This window comes from Lissotriton vulgaris, chromosome 3_1, assembly GCF_964263255.1.
Source record: "Lissotriton vulgaris chromosome 3_1, aLisVul1.2, whole genome shotgun sequence".
Taxonomy (NCBI): domain Eukaryota; kingdom Metazoa; phylum Chordata; class Amphibia; order Caudata; family Salamandridae; genus Lissotriton; species Lissotriton vulgaris.
In genome coordinates, this window is record NC_141689.1 from 233,030,032 (window position 1) to 233,056,308 (window position 26,277).

The 26,277-nt window shown below is 45.9% G+C and overlaps 1 protein-coding gene across 1 annotated transcript in view; it reads right to left on the reverse strand.

Annotated features, from left to right (window-relative positions):
- Nucleotides 1-26,277, reverse strand: part of EPG5 (ectopic P-granules 5 autophagy tethering factor) — a 682,187-nt gene that overhangs the window by 69,842 nt on the left and 586,068 nt on the right. Inside the window, exons 38-40 of the mRNA XM_086960335.1 lie at nucleotides 23,399-23,608; nucleotides 22,814-22,958; nucleotides 12,162-12,404 (exon numbers count right to left, since the gene is read on the reverse strand). Of these exons, the coding sequence (XP_086816461.1) occupies nucleotides 12,162-12,404; nucleotides 22,814-22,958; nucleotides 23,399-23,608 (598 nt within the window). The remainder of the gene's footprint in view (nucleotides 1-12,161; nucleotides 12,405-22,813; nucleotides 22,959-23,398; nucleotides 23,609-26,277) is intronic.

Sequence of the window (26,277 nt, forward strand, 5' to 3'; positions counted from 1 at the left end):
TTTGCAATCAATGGTTAGAGCGGCAGACCTTGTTGCAGAGTTCTGGCCAAGGACCAGGGTTCGATTCCTGCCTCAGCGGGTCTCGGGCTCATAAATTCCTCTGACCGGATATTCTCGCCTCAGTGCCTATTCTAATCATGGGTCCCACGCTGCAACTCTGGGCAATAGCTTGCTTAATCTCCACAACGACCCCAACAGCGCGAGGGATGCCTGGTTTCACCATGGAGGTGCCCAGGAGTGGACACTTCCCAAGGAAAGCCAGGAAGGGTTCCTGAGCGGTATGAGTACAAGCGCCGGGACACCCCGGTCCAGGGTAGTTGTGCGCTATACAAGTACAACACATTTACATTTACATATTTACCACTACTAATAACCCACTTTCCTACACCTAAAAACCCCATTACTCTGTTAACCACCCTTAAACCGTAAAAACCCCATTCCTCTCTCTGCTCTCAAACCATAGAAACCCTTTGACTCCCTTTACCTCTTCCCTTACCTGAACCCTAAAATAAATTCCACCCCTTAAACCCTAAATACCCTTATCTCCCTTTACCATTACCCTCCCCAAAACCCTTCAAAAACCTTACCTCCCTTTACTACTATTCACCCCCGAACTCTTAAAACCATTTACCTACCTCTACCTACACCTAAACCCTGAAAATCCCATATCTTTGTTAACCGCTACCCGCTGCTGAACCCTTAAACATCTTTACTTTCCTTTACCTTTATATCCCATACTACTGGGAATACTTACGCATCTCTTAACTCCTAATTTGCCTCTTATTATCAAACAACAATTATCACTTGAAAAAATAAATAACTGCATAGTAAAATACTACAGGGTAAAAGCAAACAACAATTACTACTTAAAAAAAAATAACTGCATGGTAAAGTACTGCAGGATAAAGTACATTTTTGGTATTTTACCCTGCAGTACTTTACCATGCAGTTACTTTATATTTTAAAGTAATAATTGTTGCTTGATACTTATTTTCGTCTGGAGATGCCCATTTGAAACCTGCATGTGTACAGGCTAAGAAGGGGATCACTAGTAACACCTTCCTATACTTTGTTATTTTATTGCTCCTTATTAACTTCATATTTTGCATGCAAATACTTGATTTAGGTGTGGCAACAATACAATTTGAGGACTAAAACAGTAGATCTTGATTTGCAGAATCAATCAATGCAGACATTCAGATCTGCCAATGAAATGTACTCCCTAGGAAAGTATACCACCCCGTATTTTAAAGTTTACCACAAAAGCAAAATAAATAAATGAATGAACTATTCTGATGGATGTTCAGCGCCAACGGATCATGGCGCCCAGAGTGTGAGCTTCCACCAATGAAGGCCGGCCTCTGAAATAATCGTAACCCTCCCCTAGGGGCAATGAAGACAACTGAATGGCTGCCAAAGATGTACAGAGGGCGACCGTTGCGACGAGCAGTCCAAAGGGCCATGAAACACCGGGCTCACACTGGTGAACAGAGGTCTGATTCAGATTGTGACTGCCAGTGCAAACTGAGTGCTGGGTTAAGTGGGCCTCTTAGATGTGCCCTCTCCTAATTAAAGAGAACCTGTAGCTCTCTTTACTGCACTCTTGTGGACCACCCAAAAGGTGTGTGGGTGGGTTGCAATATCCTGGCTGAGTGGACGATGGGGTGAGGAGGAACCACCTAGAGCGGCAGCTGTGCTGGTGAGCGGAGGTACAACTAAGATGGTAGCTGAAGCCAGGAAGGTGAGCCAGCTGCAGGAGCAACCTCTCTCTACAGGCATCATCTGGGATCCGGCTTGGTCCTCGTCTTGGTATCTGGAAGGGGAACCAGTGTTTCCCAGACAGGGACGACACCCTTAGAGGCCCCTGAATTGTTCGTCCAACAGATAAGTGGCAGATGTTGAGCTGATCTCGACGTGAGGCGTTGAATGTGTGTTACTGGGGCAGCCTGAGTTGGGCCGGGCGGGTCCCATTGATTGGACAATTGAGATGGGCAGCCTCCAAAACCAGGTTTGTAAGCCCCCAGCGATATGGTGGAGCTTGGGCACACCCGCCTCCCTCTTCCTTCCCTCCCTCCCTTCCTCTAGTGTGCAGCAACAATAGGGGAAGTCCCCCTGTAAACTCATGGAGCACGTATACCCTGTTGAAGTCCTTGGCATGGGTAATGTGATTGGCACTGGCCATGAGTCATGACAAAAGTCATAAGATGACTGCACCCAGCCAGTTATAAAAGCATGCATATAAGACGCAAGAGGTGGCCAGGAGTGGGAACCTGGAATTGGAGGAAGTAGAGGCATCTCGAAGAGGGAAGGCTGTGGCAATGCTAGAGATCAAAATCGACACAGAACGCTTGAAGTCATCTGACTCTTTCCCACAGGCTTATATTCATTGGAGCTGTCTTGGAGATAATGCTGTGCAGGACCTTTCCTCTGAATCAACAAGTCCAGGACATTCAGGCTGTAATACAGGTATTTTAGCCTCTGTACTGTATCTCAGTGTGAGAAGCTCTGAAGCTTCTTGGCCTCTTAGCCTCCTGCATCCTCCTTGTCAACTAAGCCACCATCCAGAATTCCGCCGCAAGACTGGCCCTCAACCTGCCAAAACACTGCGACATCTCCCAGCACCTGCACACACTCCACTGGCTCCCCGTCGAGGCGAGAATCACCTTCAAGATACTCACCTAGGCACACAAGGCCCTCCACGGCTCCAGACCAGCACACCTAAACAGCTGAACCAAATTCCATACACCCCAATCTCGATCTCCAAAGATGGGAAGCAACCAACACCAGGTAAAAACTCTTAATGATGTGACCTGCTTAGGTTACCCAACCTGTTCCCTCAACCTCGAACTTAAATTGGTCCTTTACCTTTCTTTTTTTTTAAAACATGTTTATTGGCATTAATGATCATATACTCTTATATTCACTTAAAATAAGTCAGTGTGCATTAACTGTCGAACATCTTTCAAGTATTTTCTACAAATGTGGGTGATAGGCACACTTTAGGCAACATTTTATATAATTTACAATGGCAGTAATAAATATATACCAGTCAATCAAATCCCTCCAGCTTTAACTATGATCTAACGTGCATCATAAGTGTACAACATCGTCTTCCACATCTAGCCCATTTGTATCTTATATTCTTCATTCTTCCATTCTTGGGGCCTATCAGGTCCTTAATATTAGGTCACATCCTGTTTTATCCACGTATAATATCCTATAATGCATGTCATTACCTAATAAACAACTAAACTTAAACAATGAAACCAGTGTCAGTGTGTGCATGTGGGTGCCTCTATAATTATTTCTATCAATACTCGAGGTTAGTGTTCTCTTAAATTCTCAGGGGGACGTGGGGCAATCTACTCTTCAGCGGTGCCAGGTGCTTCCCAGAACCCACCATCTACTCATACCAATATCGGGAAGGGGGAGGGAGGTAGGAACCGTGGGGCGATGCCCAAAAGAAAGGGGCCACAAACGGTTAGGCCCGTCGATCAGATCCAGTCAGGCTAGACCCATCTCCTTCCTCTTCACTATTAGAGCTGCTTGGGTATTCCCAATTGAAATTGACTTCCCTCCACGCCTTTGTTATGGGACACCTGCGCAGACCCTTCAGTTCTTCCCATGCAAAGCTCTGCTCTCCGCTGCCGCCCATCTAGTTACCTCCTGAGTCCAAACCCCAATTTGCGGTTCCAGAGCCAATTCCCATGTTATTGCAATTCGTCTTTTTGCTAGGGCCAGGGGCAGATCCGTAAATCGGCCACCCACCTTGCATTTAGGTGCTACGGGATATTGCCCCAGTTGGCAGACCTCCGCTGAGTGGGCTAGCGTACGACCCAACGTGCCGTTGACTTAAGCCATCACTGCCTCCCAGAATCTCTGCACGGTCGGACAGTTCCATGTCATATGGAGGAAATCCACGTCCAATTGCTTACATCGTGGACATTCTCTGGGTTCCCCTCCAAAGGCAGCCTGAAAGCTGTGTGGAGTCATACATGTCATGTGGACATAGCTAAACTGTAAATATTTAAGGGGGTAGTGCAAGAGATTTTTTGGGTGATTCCATAACACAACGCCACTCTTCATCCGTAAATGTTTTATTAAGTGACCTCTCCCATTTCGCCCGAAGCTCTAACATTGGGGTTAGGGATGCTTCCAAAAGCGATGCATAAAACCATTTTATTTGATGCCCGGCTGTACCCAAAGATATCAAGGAATTGGGAACCACATGCTTAGTCGGCTACTCCCTTCCTGCACCCCACACCCGCTCAAATGTCCTCACCATTGTTTCATACAAGAGAAACTGGCTAGCAGGAAGTCCATAGCTCTCCCCAGGTCTGCAAAAGGGAGCAAGGAGTTGTCTTGAAAGCAGTCCCCAGTTGTATCAATCCCTGCCCCAGTCCAGACCAGCAGCTGGTCTGCTCTTAGGATCGCCTGGGGTTCTCCGTAGGGAAGCCCTATTAATGGCAGCAGCGGTGTGTACCTCGGGCCCAGCGGCAGCCTCATCATACACCGTCTCCGACACCACAAGGCTGTAGTTTGCAGTGTCGATGTATAAGGGACTTTCGTGGTCGGGTTCAAATACTGCGGGTGTTGTCCAGGCTCCACGAAGTATGTTCCCTCTTGGTTCACCCCCTCCAGCCATTGCGCCACCCACTGTAATTGCGCAGCCAGTTGATAAAATTCGAAGTCTGGTACTTCCAAACCTCCCTCTCCCATTGGACGCTGTAAGGTCCACAACGCAACTCCTTGCCTCCCATCTGCTCAGACCAGGTCCCGCACCAGGGCTTCCAGCAGCCTAAACCAGCCTGCAGGCATCATCACCAGTAAGTTAACAAAAAAATATAATAAACGAGGCAGCATGACCACCTTGGTCAGAGAAACTCTGGCCATCAACGGCAGTCGCAGAATGTTCCAGAAGACCACGCTAGAACGCATGGAGTGGAGTGTCCTACCCAAGTTACCCTCAGATTTTTCATTCTCCGGACGAGAATGAAAAATGAATGAAAAGTCCGGAGAATGAAAAATCTGGATACCTAAATACTGAAAGCAAGTTGAAGCCCAGTTATGTTCATCTGGGAGGTCTCCAGGTCTAGGGAGTGGACCAGCCACTGGGAACAAATGCGTCTTCCGATGATTCACCTGTAAACCAGATAGGCGATCAAATCTCTCCAATAATTTAAAGGCAGAGGTAGCCCTGGTGCAAGCATCATTCCTATAGATCAACATATCATCAGCATATCGGGAAATTATATATTTCCTCCCAGTCAACTGTATCCAAAGCCCTTCCTCCCTTCACAGAAAAGTTCAGCCAGTGGGTCCCACCACCAGAGCAAACAACAGCAGGTATAGAGGACATCCCTGGTGAGTCCTACAGGAAACCGCAGATTCTAGGGAGATAGTGCCACCCGTCTTGACCCTTTGCCATTGGAGCTGTGTACAGTAATTGGACCCATTTCTGCCAGCCCTCTCCCAACCCCATTTTCCACATAACCCCTTCTAGGTACTCCCAATTGACAGTATCAAATGCTTTCTCCAGATCTACTGAGAGAAGTGCTGCCCACATCAAATTCTTTGCCTCCGAGTGGTATAATACTGAATACAACCAGCGCAAATGACACAATGTGTTCCGGGGGGGGATAAACTCGTTTTGATCGGAATTAATCACATTTTTCATGTGTGGCATCAGTTTAAGCACTAGTATTTTACTAAGTATCTTAAAATTGGTGTTAAGCATAGACAACGGTCTATAAACTTTCACCCCAGTCTCCAGTCTCCCGGTCTTGGGAAGTGGTATCACCGTTGCAGAGCGTGTGGAGGATGGCAATTGTCCCAGGCGGAGGGCCACGTTATACAGGGCTACTAAGCAAGGGGCTAGTGCAGATATATATTTTGCGTAAAACTTTGCAGGCAGGCCATCAGGGCCCGGTGTTTTGCCTCCAGCCAGGAATGTCATTGCTCCCCTGACCTGCTGAAGGGTAATCGCCTTCAATGGCTTCTTGTTCAACCACCTTCAGGGCTAAAGAAGCCAAGAAGGAAGCGATCTCCTCTCTTGAGGATCCCGGGGGCGCTGTGTATAGTTGTTCATAATATGTCTGGAAGGCACTATTTATCTTATCCGGATCATACTCAGTTGTATCTTCGGCAATTTTGATCTGGGTGATCGGAGAACCCCGTGATTCAGGCTTAATGATCCAAGCTAGTAATCGACCAGCTTTGCCCTCCTCGCTCTGTACCCTATCCAGATATGTTCTATGTGCATGTGATTGGAGCCTCTCTGAAACTTCGTCACATTGCTTTCGCTCGGCCAGTAGTTGCTCACGCGCCTGGGTTCCCAGCCCCTGCAAGTTATCTAAGATACGCAGTTCCCCCTTATACCCGTAAGTTCTCTATGGAGCTCCTGTTGTATCCCAATAGTTTTCCCCATATAATGTCCCCGTACCACTACTTTAAAAGCTTTCCATTCCACAATCGCCAAAGAGGCGGTATATGCAATTTCAGCGAAGTATGTGTTTACCGCAGTGCTCAACGATTCCGCAAAGGGTACATCCTCCAGTGCCCCAGGGCAGAGTCTCCATGCAGGTATAGGGGGCCTACGCCACCGTGAGCAATAAGTCAACAACAGGGGGCTGTGGTCCAAATATGTGCGGCCCAAGTATTCCGTGGAGTGGGTGAGAGAGCCAATAACTGGTGAACACCAGAATGCGTCAATTCTCGTGTGGAGATGGTGTAAGTGTGAATAGTATGAATACTACCGAGTCCCACCGTGTTGTATACACCAGATGTCATGCAAGTCCCAGTGTGCCACCACTCCCGCAGCCCTGCTGATGTCTTATGCGCTTGTGCACCTGCCAAAGGAAGGTGGGAACGATCTAATTGGATATCTGTCACACAATTGAAATCTCCTCCCACCACCAGCTGTCCTGCCGCTATGCTCGCTATATGCGCAGAGAGGGAGGTCATATAAGACAAATGGTCGTGATTGGGAGCGTAACAACAGCAAATTGTCATCTCCTGACCTAATAATCTCCCAGCAACTAGCACATACCTACCCTCTATATCTAATAGGCTGCGAGTTGTTTCAAAGGGAACCTGTGGACTAATCCATATTAACACCCCCAGGAGAACGCAGAAAAGCCTGCGGCAAAAATTTGCCCTCTCCATCGCCTTCTAAGTTTCTAAATCTCCCCCTTGGTCAAATGGGTCTCTTGCAATAACACGACTTGCACTCCCCGTCGTTTCATGTAATTATAAATTAGACATCGAGCCCATTCCTCTAATGTTCCAGGTAAGTAGTTTCAATTCCATTGCATTCTCTATACAGTTCGCCGTTCCATTCCTCCCAGCAGACTGAGCAGCTGTAACAATCCCAAACATAAAACAACTCCCCGGCCCCAGGGCACACAGGCAACGGCCATCTGCCCAAACTTCACTTTAGCAAAACTACAAAGCAATGAAGGCTAAAACCATACGTAGTGAAGGCCTCCAGGGGGGCCGCGGCTGTGCTGTGCTGGCATATCAAGTCTATCAGAACTGCAACAGTTCAGACCCCTGTGGTTATTACTGTGGGGTCTCCAGCACCTGCCCAGTCCCATTGTAGCTTATGTTGGCCTTCCCCGCTATATGATATTGTCTGCCGTGTGGGGGGTTACCACCGGAAGCTCCAAGCTAGCCTTACCAGATGAGTCTGAGCCCTCAGTCCCCTTCGTGGATCTCGAACTCTGTTCCGATGGGGAGGCCCCTCCCTTGGCGATCTCCAACACCGCCTGCAGTGTTACCGCTCTCACTCGTACTGACCGCCTCTGGGAACTCTTCCCGGATCTCCTGTCCCTCGCCGTCCGCTGGGGTTTTGGTGCCTGTCCCAGCCTCTCCGTACAGTAGGTCTCAAACTAGTCCCAGGCCATTTGGGGGTTCTCACAGAAGTGGGTCTTACCGTCCATCACTATGGGGAGCTTGGCTGGAAACATGAGCGAATACTGGAAGCCCTCTTCCCTAAGTGCCTTTCTTGACGAGGCCCTCTTCCGTTGGACTTCCAATGTATAATCTGGGAACATAGATACATTAGTGTTATCAACCACAAAGGGGCCCTTTACGCGGGCCTTCTGCAGAAGAATGTATCTGTCTTTGTAATGCAGCAGCCTGGCTACCTCTGGTCTCAGAGGCGGCCCGGTGCCACTGGGCGGGCCGGCACCCGGTGTGCCCTCTTCAACTTGAAGAACTGCCTTAGAAGAATTCTGATGTTATTGCGGCGGCTACGACCCTCACCGTCTCCTGCCCATCTTTCCAAAATCTGGACCTTGTCTGTAAGCTCCGCTACACACTGGGAGAGGGCTTTGTGTTCAGGTGCCAATTCCTCAAGGCCAGTTTCCACTCCCTTCACTGAGTTTTTGGGGTTCTGCTCGGAGAAGGCCCGGGCCTACCGACACTATGCTTATGTCCTGGTGGAGCGTGGCTTTTGTATCCCAGATGGCTTCAAATATTTGGGTCAGCTGCTGCTGGATGGGGTCTGGTCGCAGTTGAGGTTCAAGACTACTTCTCATCTGGTTGTGGGGGTCTTCCTCGTGCACGGGAGCAGTTCTGGTTTGTTTTCCCTGTGGTTTCCCCATCTTACCCGGGTCTGACGCCCGAGGAGCCTGGCCTCTATGCTGGGGTCTAACTTCCAAACCCAACTCACCAGGTCACAGGCCCCTCCGCCTTCCCCCGCTCGTTGCCTGACCACAGCTATACGTGGGCCTCTTCTGATCACGGCATACGGTCAAGTCGCCGCACCGGTGAGAGACCCAGTCCTGTATATAGCACTCCTCCCAGTCTGGTATGTAAATGATCACCTGCGTCTCGGGGTAACTGGTACTGCAAGTCTATCCAAGTCTTCTTCCCTGAGGAACAGGCTATTCGACCACAGTAGTCCTGACTTCTCCGAAAGCCGGTTTCTATATCACAGGAGTGTGTCTCAGTATGACTGGGTACCGGTCCGTCTCTCTAATGTACTCCTGCCAGACGTCAGACCTCACTTTTCTGCTTGATGTTGCAGTTATATGCCCCACTCGTAGGCCGCTCCTCTCCAATCGTGGTCCAACTTCCCCCTGCTATGAGCGCACCTCAACTGCTCCGCTCTCCACTATGCCTGAGTAATCATTGAAGCTTAGCACTCCATGCAGCTCCCAAAGTTCTGCGTCTCAGCGAGCTCCCAACTGGGGATCAGGATCTCCCCCAACCCCCACTCTCCACTTCAGTAATAGGCAGCTGCCCAGCTGGTCCGGTTCTACCCACGGCCCCCACCTCAGTGACGTCGCATCATTTTTATAAAGGCAGAGGCTCTGCAGCTGTGCATCAGGGCTGGCCAGCAACCTCCTCGCAGCCGCTACCGTGGCATCTAGTCTCAAGTCCGTCCTTCCAGGCTCAGGCCACGTATCCACGCTGATCAGCTCTGACAGTATCCTTCTCACTGCAGGTCCGAGCGCAGCACTCCAGGCCCTGCCTCCCAGTACAGTCACCACACGCTAAATATGTTGCGGCCCCCTCAGGCAGATCAATTTCTTATGCTGTCTCTGAGCAATCTCCAACAGCTCCTTGTCTAGGATAGCCTGCCATCACAATCTTGGGCCTCATATCTGCACCGCTTCTGTCGGCGAGCGGCAGGCCCCACCCAGTCTCAGCACTCGAGACCGGGGCTCCAGGCGCTGCTTCTTCCCTCGAACATCACACGCCAGCAGGTCTCGCAAAGCTCCCAGGCCTCTCACTGAGGCAGCGCTTCGGCCCCCAGTATTGACACCACCGCTCCTGGTTATTAACAGTGGGTTATGCCACTGACTGTCACAGTCTGATGCAGGGCCGATGTGGAGCTCTGCGCTCACGCGTCCGCCATCTTCGGCGGCTCGCCACGCCCCCCTTGTTGCTTTACCTTCCTAGGCGCTGTTTGCCTACCAATTTATATAACATATCTCCGGTTAACCTTATCCAACTTTGATGTCTTTTTCCTTGCTATAATTTTCAATTTGTTTAATATTGGTTTAGGAATTGTGTTATGTTGTTTCCTTGACTTTAAAATTATTGCTACTTCTAGAACTTTACATACGTTTCTCTGAGGAATTACCAGCAATGTGGGCCAGTTACCTGGTTTCTCTGAGACTTATGTTGTGATCTAACTAGGGTGAGCATTTTATGTTAGTGAGGGTGCATCCTTTTCAAATGAATAATCCACTTTCTGACAGGGCTGCACGTGCCATATCACAAACAGATAAGTAATAAGTGGCTGGAAATTGTGAAGTTGCTTTCAGGATTGACCTTTGTCTCAAAAAAGCCTGATAGCAGCTGCAGAGATTCGCTGGGCGAATCATACATGCTGTCATTGAATAAGTCATGAGCTTTCTATGCAAACTATTGGTTTTAAGTCCATATATTTGGTAGCTTGTTATGTGAAGTGTTTCACTTATGTCTCAATTCTTCTAATATCGGCAAACCAGAATCACATATACATGATGTTATCAGCCCAGAGTTATTTCATTTGGGGAAATTGTAAACCTTTACTAGAAATTCAAGTTTCAAAGATAGTTGCACTTGCCATGGTCAGGGCTAGAAGAACCTTTTGGTCCAACAATAACATCACACTGTGATAAATATGACTAACATTGTCATTCTTAATATTTTAAAAGGTATTATTTTGAGCACTGTGTGTCCTGTACATTTATGTCTTGGAAAATAAATTGGAGTTATGGTTAAAAGTTAAAAAGGTTTTCTTCAAAGCTACATCTGTGTTATATAAGAAATTTTACTTTAAGTTATATTCTGGCTGCTGTCTTGTTCAGGCTGGGCTTATTGTCGCCTTATCACAGCTTTGGCCTTAAAGGGAGTTTCAAAATCTTGAAACTCTGGCCAGATGCTTCCACATGGGAGTTTTGCACAATTATAATTGAGACCAACATAGCCGCACAATGATACCAAATTGAGCTGTTGGGAGAGCACAGTAAACACTGATTCTTTATTGGTAGCATCCAAATTGTCCCTTAATTCGCTGGCACTGCACACAGTTTATAGCAGCAAAATCTCTCACATTTCTGTTACTGCTGTACCACTGAGAAAGATGATTTTACAGACAGAGCACCTAGTAACAGCACAGCTCACGTTGCCAACGGTGGACATTTTACTAAGACAAACATCTCTGAAATGCAGTCACTGAGCCTTTAGATGGATCCATGTATATCCAACGTGAAGCATTTTTAAAATGTTGGGGTTTGAAGTCCTGCTCACAACTCGTGTGGTTAGAATTCAAGTAATGTCTTTCTCAAGCCATTATGCTCAGTGGTGGGGTGGGGGAAATAATGTTAGACTTACTCATGGTTAATAAGAAGTATAGGTGTAGAGGGTGAGTATCCTATGATGAAGCATGCCACTGGTGGTACTAATGGATGAGGATCCAGGGACCCTGTTACCCACCACCTCAATCCTTTGGGGATGAAGAAAACACAGGTGAGCCCTCCCTTTTGACAGAATTTAAGCTTTGTTAAAGACAAACGCTGTATAAATGATATTGTGATACATGTCATGTACGTTTTTTTGTGAAGATTTTCTCCATTTACACTAAGTAATGATAAGGATATATTATTTTGTGATGTCATGTGTGTGGATTTCTTATTCTCTGGTGACCATGACAAGTGCACTTTACAACACATTATGATGATGTTAGTAGTACATTTTATTATAAACATACGGTGTGTAGGGTTTCTTTCCTGTTCTTGTGGTGATGTGTCCATATTTTTAGAGATGCTTTACAGTGTGTATTTTGATGTATGTCTATTGTATGTTGTTCAATGAGGAGTGTGTGTGTGTGTGTGTGTGTGTGTGTGTTTGTGTATGAGTGAGTAGTTTACATTCTTGGTAGTAATGCATATGTTTAGTATATTAAGGGAGAGACTATATTCTTCAGGGTTAAATACTTCATAGCTTGTACGTTTTTTTAGCATGGGTCTATGGTTGGTGCATGGTATGAATGGGTGAAGTCTATTGGCTTTTCAATGCTTCTTTGTTTGTTTTGTTTTTTACTTCATGTGAGTGTTCAGAAAGGAAAGCTGCTGTAGGCCAGACCCACAATAACCTCTCTTGTCTCATTGTAGAACAATGCCTGCTAAATGCTTTCATAAAACCTATACCAGAAAGTCTCTTACCGTCTTTGAAGTAGGCCATGATGCATGCTTCTGTAGTCTCTGCCATGTGCCTGACGGATGCCAGACTCTGGCATGCTGCTGTTAAAAGAGGCAGCACTTGCAGGCCACTCACTTTTCTGCCAATCCAGGTGCTCAAGCTGGCCCTTAGAGACTCTGCAGTTGTGATGCCAGCATTGTTTAGCATCATTAGAATCTCAATGAATAAACTGCTTAGCACCATGTGACGCTTCTGAATGTCCAACTCTAAACATGAGAAATGGGGTACAATACATAGAAAGATATTAATTATGTTGTTGCTCTCTTCTTCTACAACCAATAATTCCATTACATTTGTTACATCCGGTACTCAAAATACTACTGTTTAATACTCACTGCAAATATAAAGAATACACAACATTGAATCACCCCGGTATATAATACAAAGGTTGATAACATAGGACTGTCAGATCCTAGGCCCTGATTCACAAAAGCAATTTACACTTTTGTGAAAGTTTACACTTCTTAAAAAGTGTACTACTTTTGTTATTCAATCAATCAGTGAACTTGTAAAGCGCACTACTTACCCGCGAGGGTCTCAAGGGGCTGAGGGGTGGAGGGGGGTGCTGCTACTGCTCGCAGAGCCAGGTCTTGAGGAGCCATCTGAAGGTGAGTAGGTCTTGGGTCTGCCGCAGATGGCGGCAGGTCTTGGCGGCGAGGAAGGAGAAGGATCTGCCGTCGCTGGTTGTTCGTTGGATGCGCGGGACGGCGGCAAGGGCGAGGCTGGTGGAGCGGAGCTGGCGGACGGGGGTGTAGAAGTGGAGCCTGTTGTTCAGGTAGGCCGGTCCGGTGTTGTGGAGTGCTTTGTGTACGTGGGTGAGGAGCTTGAAGGGGATCCTCTTGGTGATGGGGAGCCAGTGCAGGTCTTTTAGGTGGGAGGTTATGTGGCTGCGGCGGGGGACGTTGAGGATCAGTAGGGCGGAGGCGGTTGGATGCGATGTAGTCGTCACAGGTGTTTGGCTGGGATTCCTGCGTAGAGTGCGTTGCCATAGTCCAGCCAGCTACTGACGAGGGCTTGGGTAACCGTTCTTCTGGTTTCGGTCGGGATCCACTTGAAGATCCTGCGAAGCATGCGGAAGGTGTTGTAGCAGGAGGAGGAGATGGTGTTGACCTGCTTTGACATGGAGAGGGAGGAGTCGAGGATGAATCCTAGGTTGCGTGCATGGTCCGTGGGTGTTGGAGCTGTTCCCAGTACAGTCGGCCACCAGGAGTCGTCCCACGCAGAGGGGGTGGGGCCGAGGATGAGGACCTCCTTCTTGTCCGAGTTCAGCTTCAGGCGGCTTTTCCTCATCCAGTCGGCGACGGCCTTCAATCCCTCGTGGGGGTTGGTTTTGGCGGTGTGTGGGTCCTTGGTGTGGAAGAGGATGAGCTGGGTGTCGTCGGCGTAGGAGATGATGTTCAGGTCGTACTGGTGGGCCACTTGTGCGAGGGGGGCCATGTAGACGTTAAACAGGGTCGGGCTGAGGGATGAGGCCTGAGGTACTCCGCAGATGATGTGAGTGGCTTCGGATCGGAAGGGTGGGAAGCACACTCGCTGGGTTCATGCGGAGAGGAAGGACGTGGTCCAGTCCAGGGCCTTATACTGGATTCCGGCTTCTTGGAGGCGTGTTCTTCGTGTGCGGTGGCAGACCATGTCGAAGGCGGCTGACAGGTTCCAGAGGATGAGGGCTGGAGTTTCACCGTTGTCTAGTTGGCGCCTTATGTCATCTGTGGTGGCGATGAGGGCTCTCTCAGTGCTGTGGTTGCGTCTGAATCCGGACTGGGAAGGGTCTAGGATGCTGTTGTCCTCGAGGTGGCGGGTCAGCTGTATGTTGGCGATTTTCTCGATGACCTTCACCGGGAAGGGGAGCAGGGAGATCGGCTGGAAGTTCTTGAGGTCTTTGGGGTCCGCCTTGGGCTTCTTGAGGAGGGCCTTGATTTCGGCGTGCTTCCAGCTTTTCGGGAATGTTGCTGTGTCGAAGGAGATGTTGATAATTTTCCGTAGTTGGGGTGCGATGGTTGCATCAGCTGTGTTGAAAACGTGATGTGGGCAGGGGTCTGACGGAGATCCTGAGTGGATGGAGTTAATGACCTTGCGTGTCTCGTCGTCGTTGACGTAGGTCCAGGAGATCAGCTGGTTGGTGCCGGTGAGGGTCGGGGTGGGATCTGTTGCGGTCGGGGCGGGTCATGTGTTGAAGCTGTCGTGGATGTCGGTGATCTTGCGATGGAAGAAGTGGCCAATGAGTCGCACAGATCTTGCGAGGGCGGGATGTCGTTGGTGTTGGCGCTGGGGTTGGAGAATTCCTTCACTATGTTGAAAAGCTCTTTGCTGTTGTGTGCGTTGTTGTCCAGGCAGGTTTTGAGGGAAGATCTCTTGGCTGATTTGATGAGGTGGTGATGTCTGCGGGTGGCGTCCTTGTGGGCTGCGTGGCTGTTTGGTGTGCGGTCGTGGAGCCACTTCTTCTCCAGCTTCCGGCATGTACGTTTGGAGGTCTGGAGTTCTTCGGAGAACCAGGTGGCTTTCTTGAGCGGGTCGAGGGTGTTGGCGCAGTCGTCGATCCACTGTCTATAATTTCAAGCGGCGGCATCTGTGTCGGTGGGGTCGGTTGGCGGGTTATGGGCGAGCGTGGAGGTCAGCTGGTCTTTGGTGACTTTGCTCCAGCAGCGGCGGGGCAGCTGTTGGGTGCGGTGGTGCGTGGTTGGTTTCTTGAAGGTGAAGTGGATGCAGCGGTGGTCGGTCCAGTGGAGTTTGGTGGTGTGGTTGAAGGCGATGTGGGTGCTTGTGGAGAAGACGGGGTTGAGTGTGTGGCCGGCGGCGTGTGTCGGTTCGGTGACGAGTTGTCGGAGGCCGAGGTTGGCGAGGTTGTCGATCAGGGTGGTGGAGTTGGCATTGTTGTTGTTCTCGAGGTGGAAGTTCAAGTCCCTGAGGAGGATGTACTCCGTGGAGGCGAGTGCAAGGATGCTGGCAAGGTCGGCGATGGAGTCGCTGATGAAGGCCCGGGGTCCAGGGGGTCTGTAGACGAGTGTTCCTCTGAGGGTGGTGTTGGGGTCGTTGTGGATCCTGAAGTGAAGGTGTTCGGCGGAGTTGAGGGAGTCGTCTGCGAGGGTGTGGACCTGGAGGGTGGACTTGTGAACAATGGCTATTCCATTGGTGCAGTCTCTGGTGTTGAGGAGTATGCAGCGAAGGTTGTTGTTGGGTCCGGTCCTGGGAGGTTTGGTGGTTCTGTCGCAGGTGAAGTGGCAGGTGTGGCAGGAGAAGGGCCAGTGGGTGCGTTTCGGGGCGGCCTGGAAGCAGCAGTGGTCTCGGTTAGTGTTGAGAGCGTGGAGGGTGTCAGCGTCATACCGGAGTCTGGCGTCGTGGCGTGCGCAGGGTCTAGGGGGTCTGGCGCTGGGCGCGGTCCAGGGGCTGACAGGCGCAGAAAGGCTTGCCTTTGGCAAGCTCCGCCATTTAAGGCGGGGAGGGAGGGAGGAGCAGCTGGGAGGCATAGCGGGGCGGCGATGGGGCCTGGTCGCAGGGGGCAGTGGTGGGAAAAGCGGGAAACAGAAGGCAAAGAAAGGGGGGTTAGAGGGGAGTGAACTGGGCAACAGTGGGAAAAACGGAGCAAGTGGACACAGAATACCAGTCAGAAAATACAAGATAAGGGCAAACTCAATACAAAAGACAAGTTTAAAAGGCAAATTAAGGCAAACCAGTGTACAGCGGTGATCTGGGGCACCGAAAACTCGAACATACGCAAGGGGCGGCAGCAGCGGCTCGAGCACACACAGGTGGTGCTGTTGGGCAGTAGGGGGTGACCTGGCCTGCAAGCTCAGAGTAGTAAGTCCAGAACTACACATAGCCAACCACTGGTACTGCAACACCCTCCCAGAGCAAATAATGTAGGTAGGGATTTAAAATAAAAAATATAGGAAATAATGTATCTTAAATAAATTGAGTTTAAAAAGTAAAAAATGCAAATAAATATCAATTAATGGTATAAAATATATACAAAATAGTACATATTTATCATTGAATTACAAATAAGTAACCAATTTTGAATTAAAAAATATTGTGCCAATAAAGTGAAAAATATTAAATTAATTTAACTTGCTTCCATCCATAAATTTCAATAATTATTAATGCACATAAAAACAATTCTTTAGGTGTGAATTCATGTATTAATCTAAACTTCAGAAAAAATATTTTAATTTAATTTGATATAGTTCCATTAATCATAGTTTTAAGTCAAAATGAATGTTATAGGGCAGTAGCATTTTTTAATTTTGTTCTACTTTCAAAGTAAATATATAAAATGGGCATTCATTATTATTTAACATACGAATATTGTTAATATTTGTTTTTAACTGAATACAATTTTTTTAATTTCTCCCTTACCTTTACCATGAGGACAGTGCTGCCCTAACTAGTCACAGGTAAACTAGATAGGACAGATATTATCCTAGGATATAGATATATATACACACATATATTCTCCCAACATGGTCAAGATGTCTTTCTACCAGACAATAACACAATGTGCAGCTTGATGGCCTGGAACCGCATCAGTTCTGGGAGGAGACTGCAACTGTGTGTTGTATACAGACTTGGACTTCTGACGCCTCAATGTAACTGGGACAACAATGAAGCAAACCGTTTGTGGTTTAGCAACATGGCTGGGGAACTGGGGGCTAGAAGATGTATTGAAACAAGCACACCCTAGATCAAAATATTATTCCCTCCACTCACTGGTACATAACTACAAGTCAGACTGATGGCATTTAGAAGAACGTTAAAGCAGTTTTCAGGGAGACAATATTAGAGTGGTGGTGGATGTCAGGAAACTATGGAGCAGGAGCTGAACATATGACACAAGACATTATACAACTTGAAACACAATGTGATCAATACTCCCAACAGCAGAACTGGTGACAGCTAGGGAAGACTATGCCACACTGCTGGAAAGAGTGCTATTACTTAATTAGACCTACTATGATGAAAATGCCGATAACGAGGGAGGCAAGTCAGGTGGATACCGCTTGTGGCTGATTAAAACCAAGCTGAGAAACCGACCCAAGACAGGAATTAAACATAGTCGAGATGGTATAGTTAACATACATGATGTCTCTGTGGTCTAAACAAGGGCAGTGGTCTGGCAAAAGGCCAAATGGGTCAATGAATAACCTTTTACAGTATCCACTGCAAAGTCTTACTGGTCTAAAGACATAAGGACATCTGGCAGCTTCGCCTGCAAAAGGTCAGTGACTTGAGCACCACACCAGGTTATGAACTTGTCCCAGTGCCCAGTGTAGATGGGTTTCATGGAAAGTAACTGGTGGCGAGGATCCACCACTTCAAGCAGCACATCCATGAAATCAATTGCACATCTCCATCCCCACGCATTGAGATATAAGTTGTGGAGATTCATTTGGATGCCCTGCTAATGTGACAGAAGATCCACCCTGAGTGGTAGTTTGTTCAGAGCACAGAGCACAGAAGGGTTCTTTATCCCATATTGTCCTCATACAATCTGAGACCACCAAGATGGCTTAAGCCTGGTTGTTCTTGATCTTCTTCAGAACTTGGGGCAAGGGAAGTCTTGTTGAAAATGCCTACAGGAGTCCCTCGTTCCATTCCAGTGGGAATGTGTCTCCTAATGAGTGTCCCTGTGGAAACTCTAACGTGCAAAATTGTGGAAAATTTGCATTCTCAACTGTGGAAAAAACATCTAGCTTGGCCTCTACCCACTTGTCAAAGATGACCTAAACCCCCTTAGGAAATACATGTCACTTGTAATTCACCAGACAGCATCAGCTTAATTCTTTAACTCTGGCATCAGCTTAATTCTTTAACTCTGGCATTTAGGGAACTTCCTAAATGACTGTCAGCAAGGAAGATGTTCTGGTGCTCCAGCCACCTCCAGAGGTGCATGGCCCGATGCCGCCCTGCTTGTTGCAGTACCACATGGCAAACGTGTTGTCTGTAAGAAACTGAACTACCTTCCACTAATGTTAGGAAAGCCTTCAGGGTTGGAAGAAGGGCTCGTAGTTACAAAAGACTGATGTGGAGCTGTCCCTTCACTGGAGACCAGAGGCTTCTGATCTCCATGTCCCGCAACCCGAAGTGCTGTGCATGCCAACACCATCAGCTCTGAGTGTGAAAGGGACAGCTCGCTACCATAGGACAAAGTGTGATCAGCCAGCCCCTACTGCAGAATGTGGGTCAACTCTCTTAAGATCTGGACAGTCCCAAAAACGTGGCATTGATGCTGGGTTCACTGGGACTAAGTGCTATTATAGATCTTTCACATGTCACCTTGCACATTTGACAAGGAGGATGCATAAGGCTAACCAGCCAAGAAGCCTCAGAGGTAACCTCACCTGGATATAGGTTCAGGCCTGAAACATTGGGATCATAGACTGAATGTCCCAGACATACCACAGTTTAGAATCCAAATAACTTTATTCAGTTGCCAGAGCAGTCATAATAGTACATAGAAAAGACAAAAAAGAGCGCTGCTTATATAGTTACTTCAGTACAATTTCAATTAACTTTATAGGAATCTCATAAGAGAAATACAATATAATGATAAAATACAAACATATATATACATTGATCAATATATATATAGCTTTGCTATGATTGATCTATATATACATACATATAAGAATATAAATATATATATAAATATATATAAATATATATATATATATATATTGATTACCAAGCCGAATTCCTCTCGATCAAGGATGGCACTGACACCGTGAGTTCAACTCAAGTTTTAAGTTTATTCCCAAAGCTGCTTTCTTATATATATATATTTATATTCTTATATGTATGTATATATAGATCAATCATAGCAAAGCGGTTAAAACAGTTGTTCAGGGCAAATGGTTACAACCTGATCGAAAGGCGGCTCGCAGAAAAGAGCTGAAATAAAAACAGGTCTCACCATCAGAAAATTGTTGGACATTGCTTAAAATTTCTGGAGATCATAAAAGAAATTAAAAACAGTTTATTAAATCTTTTATAAAAACCGCAAAAAAGGTCAAAATGTATCACTGATTGCCAAGGCTTATCATTGCAGGGGCATATGCTAGATTTGAGATTTCTCTGGAAATCCAATGAAATGCAAAGTACATACTTAATTGTATCTGCCATAAAAAGGAAAAGTAAACAGTATTCATCATACTAAATGATGATGTACATCATACTAAATGACTTAGAAAAGTTAGGGCCTGATTTAGATCTGGCCGGACGGGTTACTCTATCACAACGGTGCTGAATTTCCTGTCCGCCGAAATATAAATCCCATAGGATCTAAAGCAGGATATCCGTCACCGTTGTGATGGAGTAACCCATCCGGTAAGATCTAAATCTGGCCCTTAGTCTGTAAATCAAGGGTGGAAATAAATTGCACAAATGAGTAAACCAGCAGACGCATGCTTTTGAGGTGTGAGCTATTAGCACAGATTAGTCGGCATAGAACAGTACTGGAGGGGAGCATCATTTACCTTGAGGATGTCAGGCATGCACGAGATTAAGTGAGGGCTAAGCTTATTTATATATGCAATAACCAATAAAGCAGCAAGCACACACCCTTGCTGCACCGCAAGACCAATGTCAATTTCTTTAGAAACATCATAATTTTGTCCGAATATTATCCTGCCTTTCATAATCTAATGCAAAGAAACTAAGAAATAAACAAGTGCCTCGTCCATCCCCATTGACCGTAAAAGTTGCGACAACTTAGGCCGACTGACACAATCAAATACCATGGACAAGCCCATGAAGGCAAGATATAAATGATTTTGCCTTGTTATTATATATTTGTCTAAGATCAAATTAAAATCAGGCATTGATCTATGATGCCTATGCGATTTCGGAAGTTATACAGACAAGGATTTCTGATTTCATTTTCTGTGTCCTGCTTCTTAATTCTATTGTATAGGAATTTTCCTAGAATTTTTACCGCAGTATCAATCAATGAGATTGGATGATAGCAGCTTGCTTAGCAAAGACCAGTTCCCCTTCTTAAAAGTTGGAACGACAGTAGATGTGGGCCAGGAACTCTGAGCTGATGAAAGTTTAAGATTATTAAAAAACATTTGTCAAAAGTGGGGCCCAAAGTTTGGTATCGCATTTAATCAGATCGATAGAGATGCCATTCAGGCCAGACGTCTTTCTTTGCTTAAAGTAACTTGTATGTCTAAGTGGTTACTATCCTTCGTAATGAGCTGTGGGTGATTTTTTAACATAAAAGCAAATGTAAATAAACGTCACAACCTTGACCATGCCCTCCAACATTAGACTGTGACCAAGATACTTATCTGCCCAAAAAGGTGGCCAGTGGTGAACTGGAGCCTGAAGCTTGAACACCTTTCAGAGTGGGATGCTGGCTTGGGGCATCCACTCACTAAAATCACACAGCTTCAGAAAATTATTGGTACAGATACCAATGGTTTTAGCAAATTTGAGAAACCGCTTATGCATCAGGGTATGGGATAAGACCTCAAATCCATTTTTTTTCTGTTAAAACAAGGCCCTTTGGTGCATTTTGGAAATATATATATATATATATATATATATATATATATATATATATATATATATATATATTGCAGTTTTATATAGGGCAACCACAGCCCAAGATATGTAGAACTTTACATGAGCACCAGATAACAATACAAAAGGTCAAATTAATTTTATTGGAAGTAGGAGAGACGTGATTTGTACAAAATCAAGAATGTTGAGCCAACGCCTGAAATTCAACCTGGTGTCCCTAAATCGAAAGCCGGCAGCTCTGGCAGTTAGGCCACAACCATATTCCTCAATATATGGGTTAAAGTCATACACAAGTGATATGGTTGTTTTTGATAACATATAGGAACCACATTCTCCGGTGAAATGGCTTTGTGATGGAAATAAAATCCAGCAGCAACAAATACTGGATGGTTCACCTCGAGTCTTGCTTGGGAAAATTTGCATGGGTTTGTCTTGAAACTGAACTTAGGGATATTGTTCATCTCAAACAGGGCTAACATTTTCGAAATCTACCCAAAATCGGCTCACAACCCACGGTTTGGAAAATGCACTTTGCTGTATAGTAAAAATGATTGTGCTACTGAAATTGTCATGCTATTGGTGCTGGGTGCCTCAGGATTTATTTTGTTTACAGAAAGTCGGGCAATAGCTCCAAAATTATCATAGACCACCCAAAATCTTAGGTTTACAATATCCTTGTTCACACGTGCCAATAAGTTTGTTGGGAGCACTTATTATGTCTATGTACTTTATAGCTACAAATAAGAAATCCTTTTATTAAAATAGTCAGATAAATCCCATTTGCTACATGTTATTTTATTTGTTTCACAAATACCTACTGACCACATAAAGGCAACCCAGGCATGTCAGAGCCTTGGCAGAAAGTGCAAAAGCTCACCGGCTTGGTGAGGCAGTTCTGTCTGATAGAAATTCTATAGGAAATGGCACTTTCCCCAAAAGAGTAGTCAGGGCTAGTAGTTCTTCTTTAATATGAAGAGCTAATAAGATCGATCACCATGGGACTTCAGCAACCCATTGTTTTGGAAGTGGGGTCGCTTCTCGTTCTTATGGTAGTTGTTCCCAACAACAGTATTTTTTTTACCCGGACTTTTTCTGTTGGAAGTGAATAATAGTTTGGCAAGTTGGTAATACTTAACTGAATAAATATGCTACTTACAAAGTTCAGCCAATATGGACCAATTTTGACTTTTTGTTAGTCCAACTCAGTATAGTTATGAAATGGATACACCTAACGGCCTAATCTGGCAGACTGGACTTTAAACTTCACCTTTTATAAGGCTACAGAAGAACTGAATATAAATATTAGGGACCATTTGAGGAGATCAAGACTGTCGGCAAGAGTACAAGAATTATTCTTTGAAAATGAATGCAACTGATCATCTATCTATTTCATCATTAACTATTTCTTTGGAATCCAGGGAATAATTCAGGTTTGTTCATTTCCTATCTCTTAGCAACTCATAAATAGGTAATGTGATAATTGTGATAAAAAGAAAGTCTAAATATTTTTATTTTAACTGGTAAATGTTTACAATCTACTGGCTTTCTCGTGTAGACGACAATGGTGTAATTAGCAAAACAGAAAGGCAAGATAAAAAAAAAAAAAACTTTGTTGCCCTCTGCATAAAATAAGTACTCTGCAAGAGAAAAGGATGAGACAGGTGTGACTGAAGATAAAGTAGGGGCACCATTTTTAAACAGCCCTGATAAAGTATGTTGTGTACTCAGAATGCTCTTTGGTGGAGAGAAACAAAAATATTCCAATCCGGGCTTCCGGCTGAAAGAGATTATCATTTGAACGTCAGAACCACACCGGAAGTGAAGTGACTCTACTTAAAAATGTCAAAAAAGCTTCAAATGGGAACCTTTAGCCCAAGCCATGCACAAAGGCTGAACTTGTTCTGATGGCTTGTATCACAACATTCGTGTAGTTATATCTTATTTTGAAAGGTCTGATATTTGTAGGGTCCGTGGGCTCTAGTAAAGGAATAATGTATCTAACCTAAAGGATTGTTTCTCTAGCAAACCACACTTCAATAAAAAAAATTCAGGAAGCAGATGAATATGGCTGTTGACAATGCAGGCAAATACCCACCTACAGGGTTATATGCAACAATGTCATCAAGCAGTTTTGACATTTCATCCTCCAACACTGACAAAGTAATTTTCCCAGTCTGTTCCAAGGCGCCAAGAAACGTTACCACCTGGTGAATGTACAAACGACACTTTGGAGTCACATCCTGTTGAAAGACGAAATGGAATAAACATATTATTATTAAAAAAATTACGTTTGCTCGTAAAAGTATGAAGAAAGTTCTGGAAATTGCACAACCGGGGGAGAACATAAGGTAATTTCCAGAATCCCTATCAAACATGCGTAACACACTGTGGTTGTCAAGAGTCCGGTACACGCAGTGACAATAGCTTTAGCCACAGGTCATTTGGAGTGGTGTTGAGTCAAGATGTGGTTCCAAAACGCCTGCCAACCCAAACACCCCTGTTACACTTTAATTATGAGCACAATACACAGACTAGATTTAACAACAAGATCATTATAGGGCACCATGCTCATGCCAAATGTTTGTATATCAACAATTTTCGCAAACTAGTTTTCTAGGTCAATCTAGCCAGTGTCCTTGGAACATTTGCAAAAGAGCATGACTGCACATGATGTACTTACAAAGACGACATTGGTGTCTGAAGAACCAGTAAAGCCAGCGGACACTTTTAAGAGCCGTACTACCAGTTCCGATGAAGGATCCTTTGCCAAGATGCTTGATGCAGGGTAATGACTGCCAAAATAGTTGATGATGTTTTGATAGGAAACGAAGTCAACCAGTTGCCAAGAGAGGGAGCTTGCTTGCCCAAGAAGATTAAGCAATGGTGATTCCTGAGAATGGATGAAAATTCCGGTAAAATGCAAGTGACTGACATAAGAAAACCTACTTCAATATTTCAAATTACATGCTAACATCATGGGATAACACAGATATTAGTCTTTAATTGTCAGTCAGCTTTCAAGAGAATTTACAAGTCTTCCTGGACATTCATCCCCCATCTGAGTGCTAGATTGTCAGTTTTCAATTATAAATGTAAACGAGGAACCAGCTAATCAAACCACATTTTAAAGTTCACCCTCTAAATTGGAGACATTTTGAATACAAATAAAAGTAGCTCCATCCACCAAATAAGGCCATAAGATGATCTACTGCCACACATTTGCCCATAGGCATGCCCAGTTCCACTAAGCAGAAAACAGAAACTGCCAATATACCTGTTACCAGCTTTGTAAGGTTCAAGCCATTCCACTCCTCACAATGATTGGACTAACCTTTAGTGGTTCTGGTGATTTCCGTTGTGATGTGACTTGAAATGTTAAGGCACTCCCTCAAATTAAGAGCCAACGCTGTATTTCTTCCCTTTACCCTGCAAAGTATTTGGAAGTATCCGATATACATCTCCAAACTCTATGGTCAGAGGTGTAGCGGTAGCACTGGTCTGGAGATGGTTATCTTAGATGACTCTTTCCAAAAGGGTGCACTCAATGGCATGATATGAAAGCAATGAAAGAATTAAGGGGTGGAAGAAAAAAGTAAATAGCATAGCAATGATTCTTTCGAGTACTTTCCATAGGGATGGGTTGAACTGAACAAAGCAGTATTTCATAAAAATATCTATTTCCTCCACTACATGATTTTCCCTATACATGACTGCAGAACAAATAGCTAAGAAGAAAGCCACGTGAGACATGTGAGGCAGTAATGTTTATTAAAATATGACCACATGGGAGGCCGGCAGATGCCAACTATGGGAATACCTGTGGTGATAGTGATGGAAGCAGCCATGACCCTGGTATGGGTGGCACAAATGTCAGCTGGAGGGTCTTTCTTGGAATGGCAGATCTTAAAACAAAGGGTAACCTAATGTGAAATGGCGACCTTGGTCATCACTTTCCCTTCTAAATGCTGGTAAGCTCACAAAAACCTGATCCTCCACTCTGTGAGGTTGAATGTAGTAGACGTAGTAAGAGATTGTACAACTAGGACACAGTCTATGCAGCTGTACCTAAGTGGCCAATTGTGCAATGGCTCAAAAGGAACGCACATAAGGAAAGTGAGGGCAAGATTGAGCTCTCACTGGGGAATAATGAAAACCTTTCTGAAATCCATGTACAGCAGGGAATTTGACGAGGGATGGCTGGTCAGGTAACCGCAGAAAAGCTAAGATAGTAGAAATATAGCCTTTGAGAATGTCCAGAGCAGAGCCCTGCTGGGCCACAGGAAGTATGAAGAGAAGAACCTCCTGCGAAAGGGGGGCAGAAAAGGGGTCAATCTGTCTTTCTGTACATCATGCCACAAATTTTCCCCAATGGCAGGCGTATACCATCTTGGTAGAAGTATGCCTAGCACCCAGTATAACTTTGCTGATTTTGGGAAGAAGGTCGATCTCTGTCATCTTCCATCCCTCAATCTCCACGCAAGAAGGCGAAGAGTTGGAAATTTCAGGTGGAGGAATCTCCCCTGCTGTTGTGACAGAAGATCCTCCCGAAGGGGAAGCCTGATCGGAGGGCCGATTGCCATGCTCAACAGCTCGGGAAACTAGACTTTCCAACCCGGCCTGGAGCCATAAGTATGGCATGGGCCCTGTTATTCCTGATCTTCTTGAGAACTCTGGGCAGGAGAGGTATGGGCAGAAAGGTGCACAGGAGGCCAAAGCTCCACTTAAGACGAAGAGCCACCTTGGGAACTCCAGCATGGAGAACTGCTGACATTGCGCGGTCTCAGCTGTGGTGAACAGACCTAACCAAGATTCTCCCCATTGCTGAAAGAGACTTTGCACCACCTCCGAATGGAGACGCCCTTTGTGATCCATAAGGCATCATCTGCTGCGTTTGTCTGCTCTGCCATTCAGGGAGCCTTGCCAGATGCTCAACTACCAGAGATATGACCTGATATTCCAGCCCTGTCTAGAGATACAGTTCCTCTATGCCAGCCGGATCGCCAGGAGCTCCAGAAGGTTGATGGGAGTCTGGATTCCGACGGAGACCAGAGTCCTCTGATCTCCACCTCTCCCAGTTGGCCGTCCCATCCCAGGAATGACGCATCTGTCCCCGCTGTCAGATGTTAGGGAAGGGAGAAAGGGTCTGCCACTGATACAATCATGGTTTGTTAGCCACCACTGAAAGTCTTTTGCCTTTCCCTCTGAGATCTGGACCTTGTCGGAGATATTTCCCTGATGTGTGCCCACTGGAACTCCAGGTCCCACTGCAGAGCCCCATTTGCCAATGAGCATATGTCACAAGCAGGATGCAGGAGGCCATGAGGCCAGGCAGCCTCAGAGTCACTCTCAACAAAATTTAGGATAGGGGCTAAAACATCTGTGCGTAGCCTGAATATCCTAGACTAACCGCTACGGAGGATAGGTCCGAAACTGCAGTGTCCAGAACAGCTCTGATGAAAGAGAGTGTCTGAGAGTGAGTCAGGTGTTGATAGTGAACCCCAGCGAAAGCAGGAGGTCTGCTGTAGCCTGGAGGTGGGAGAAGACAGCCTGGGGCGAGCT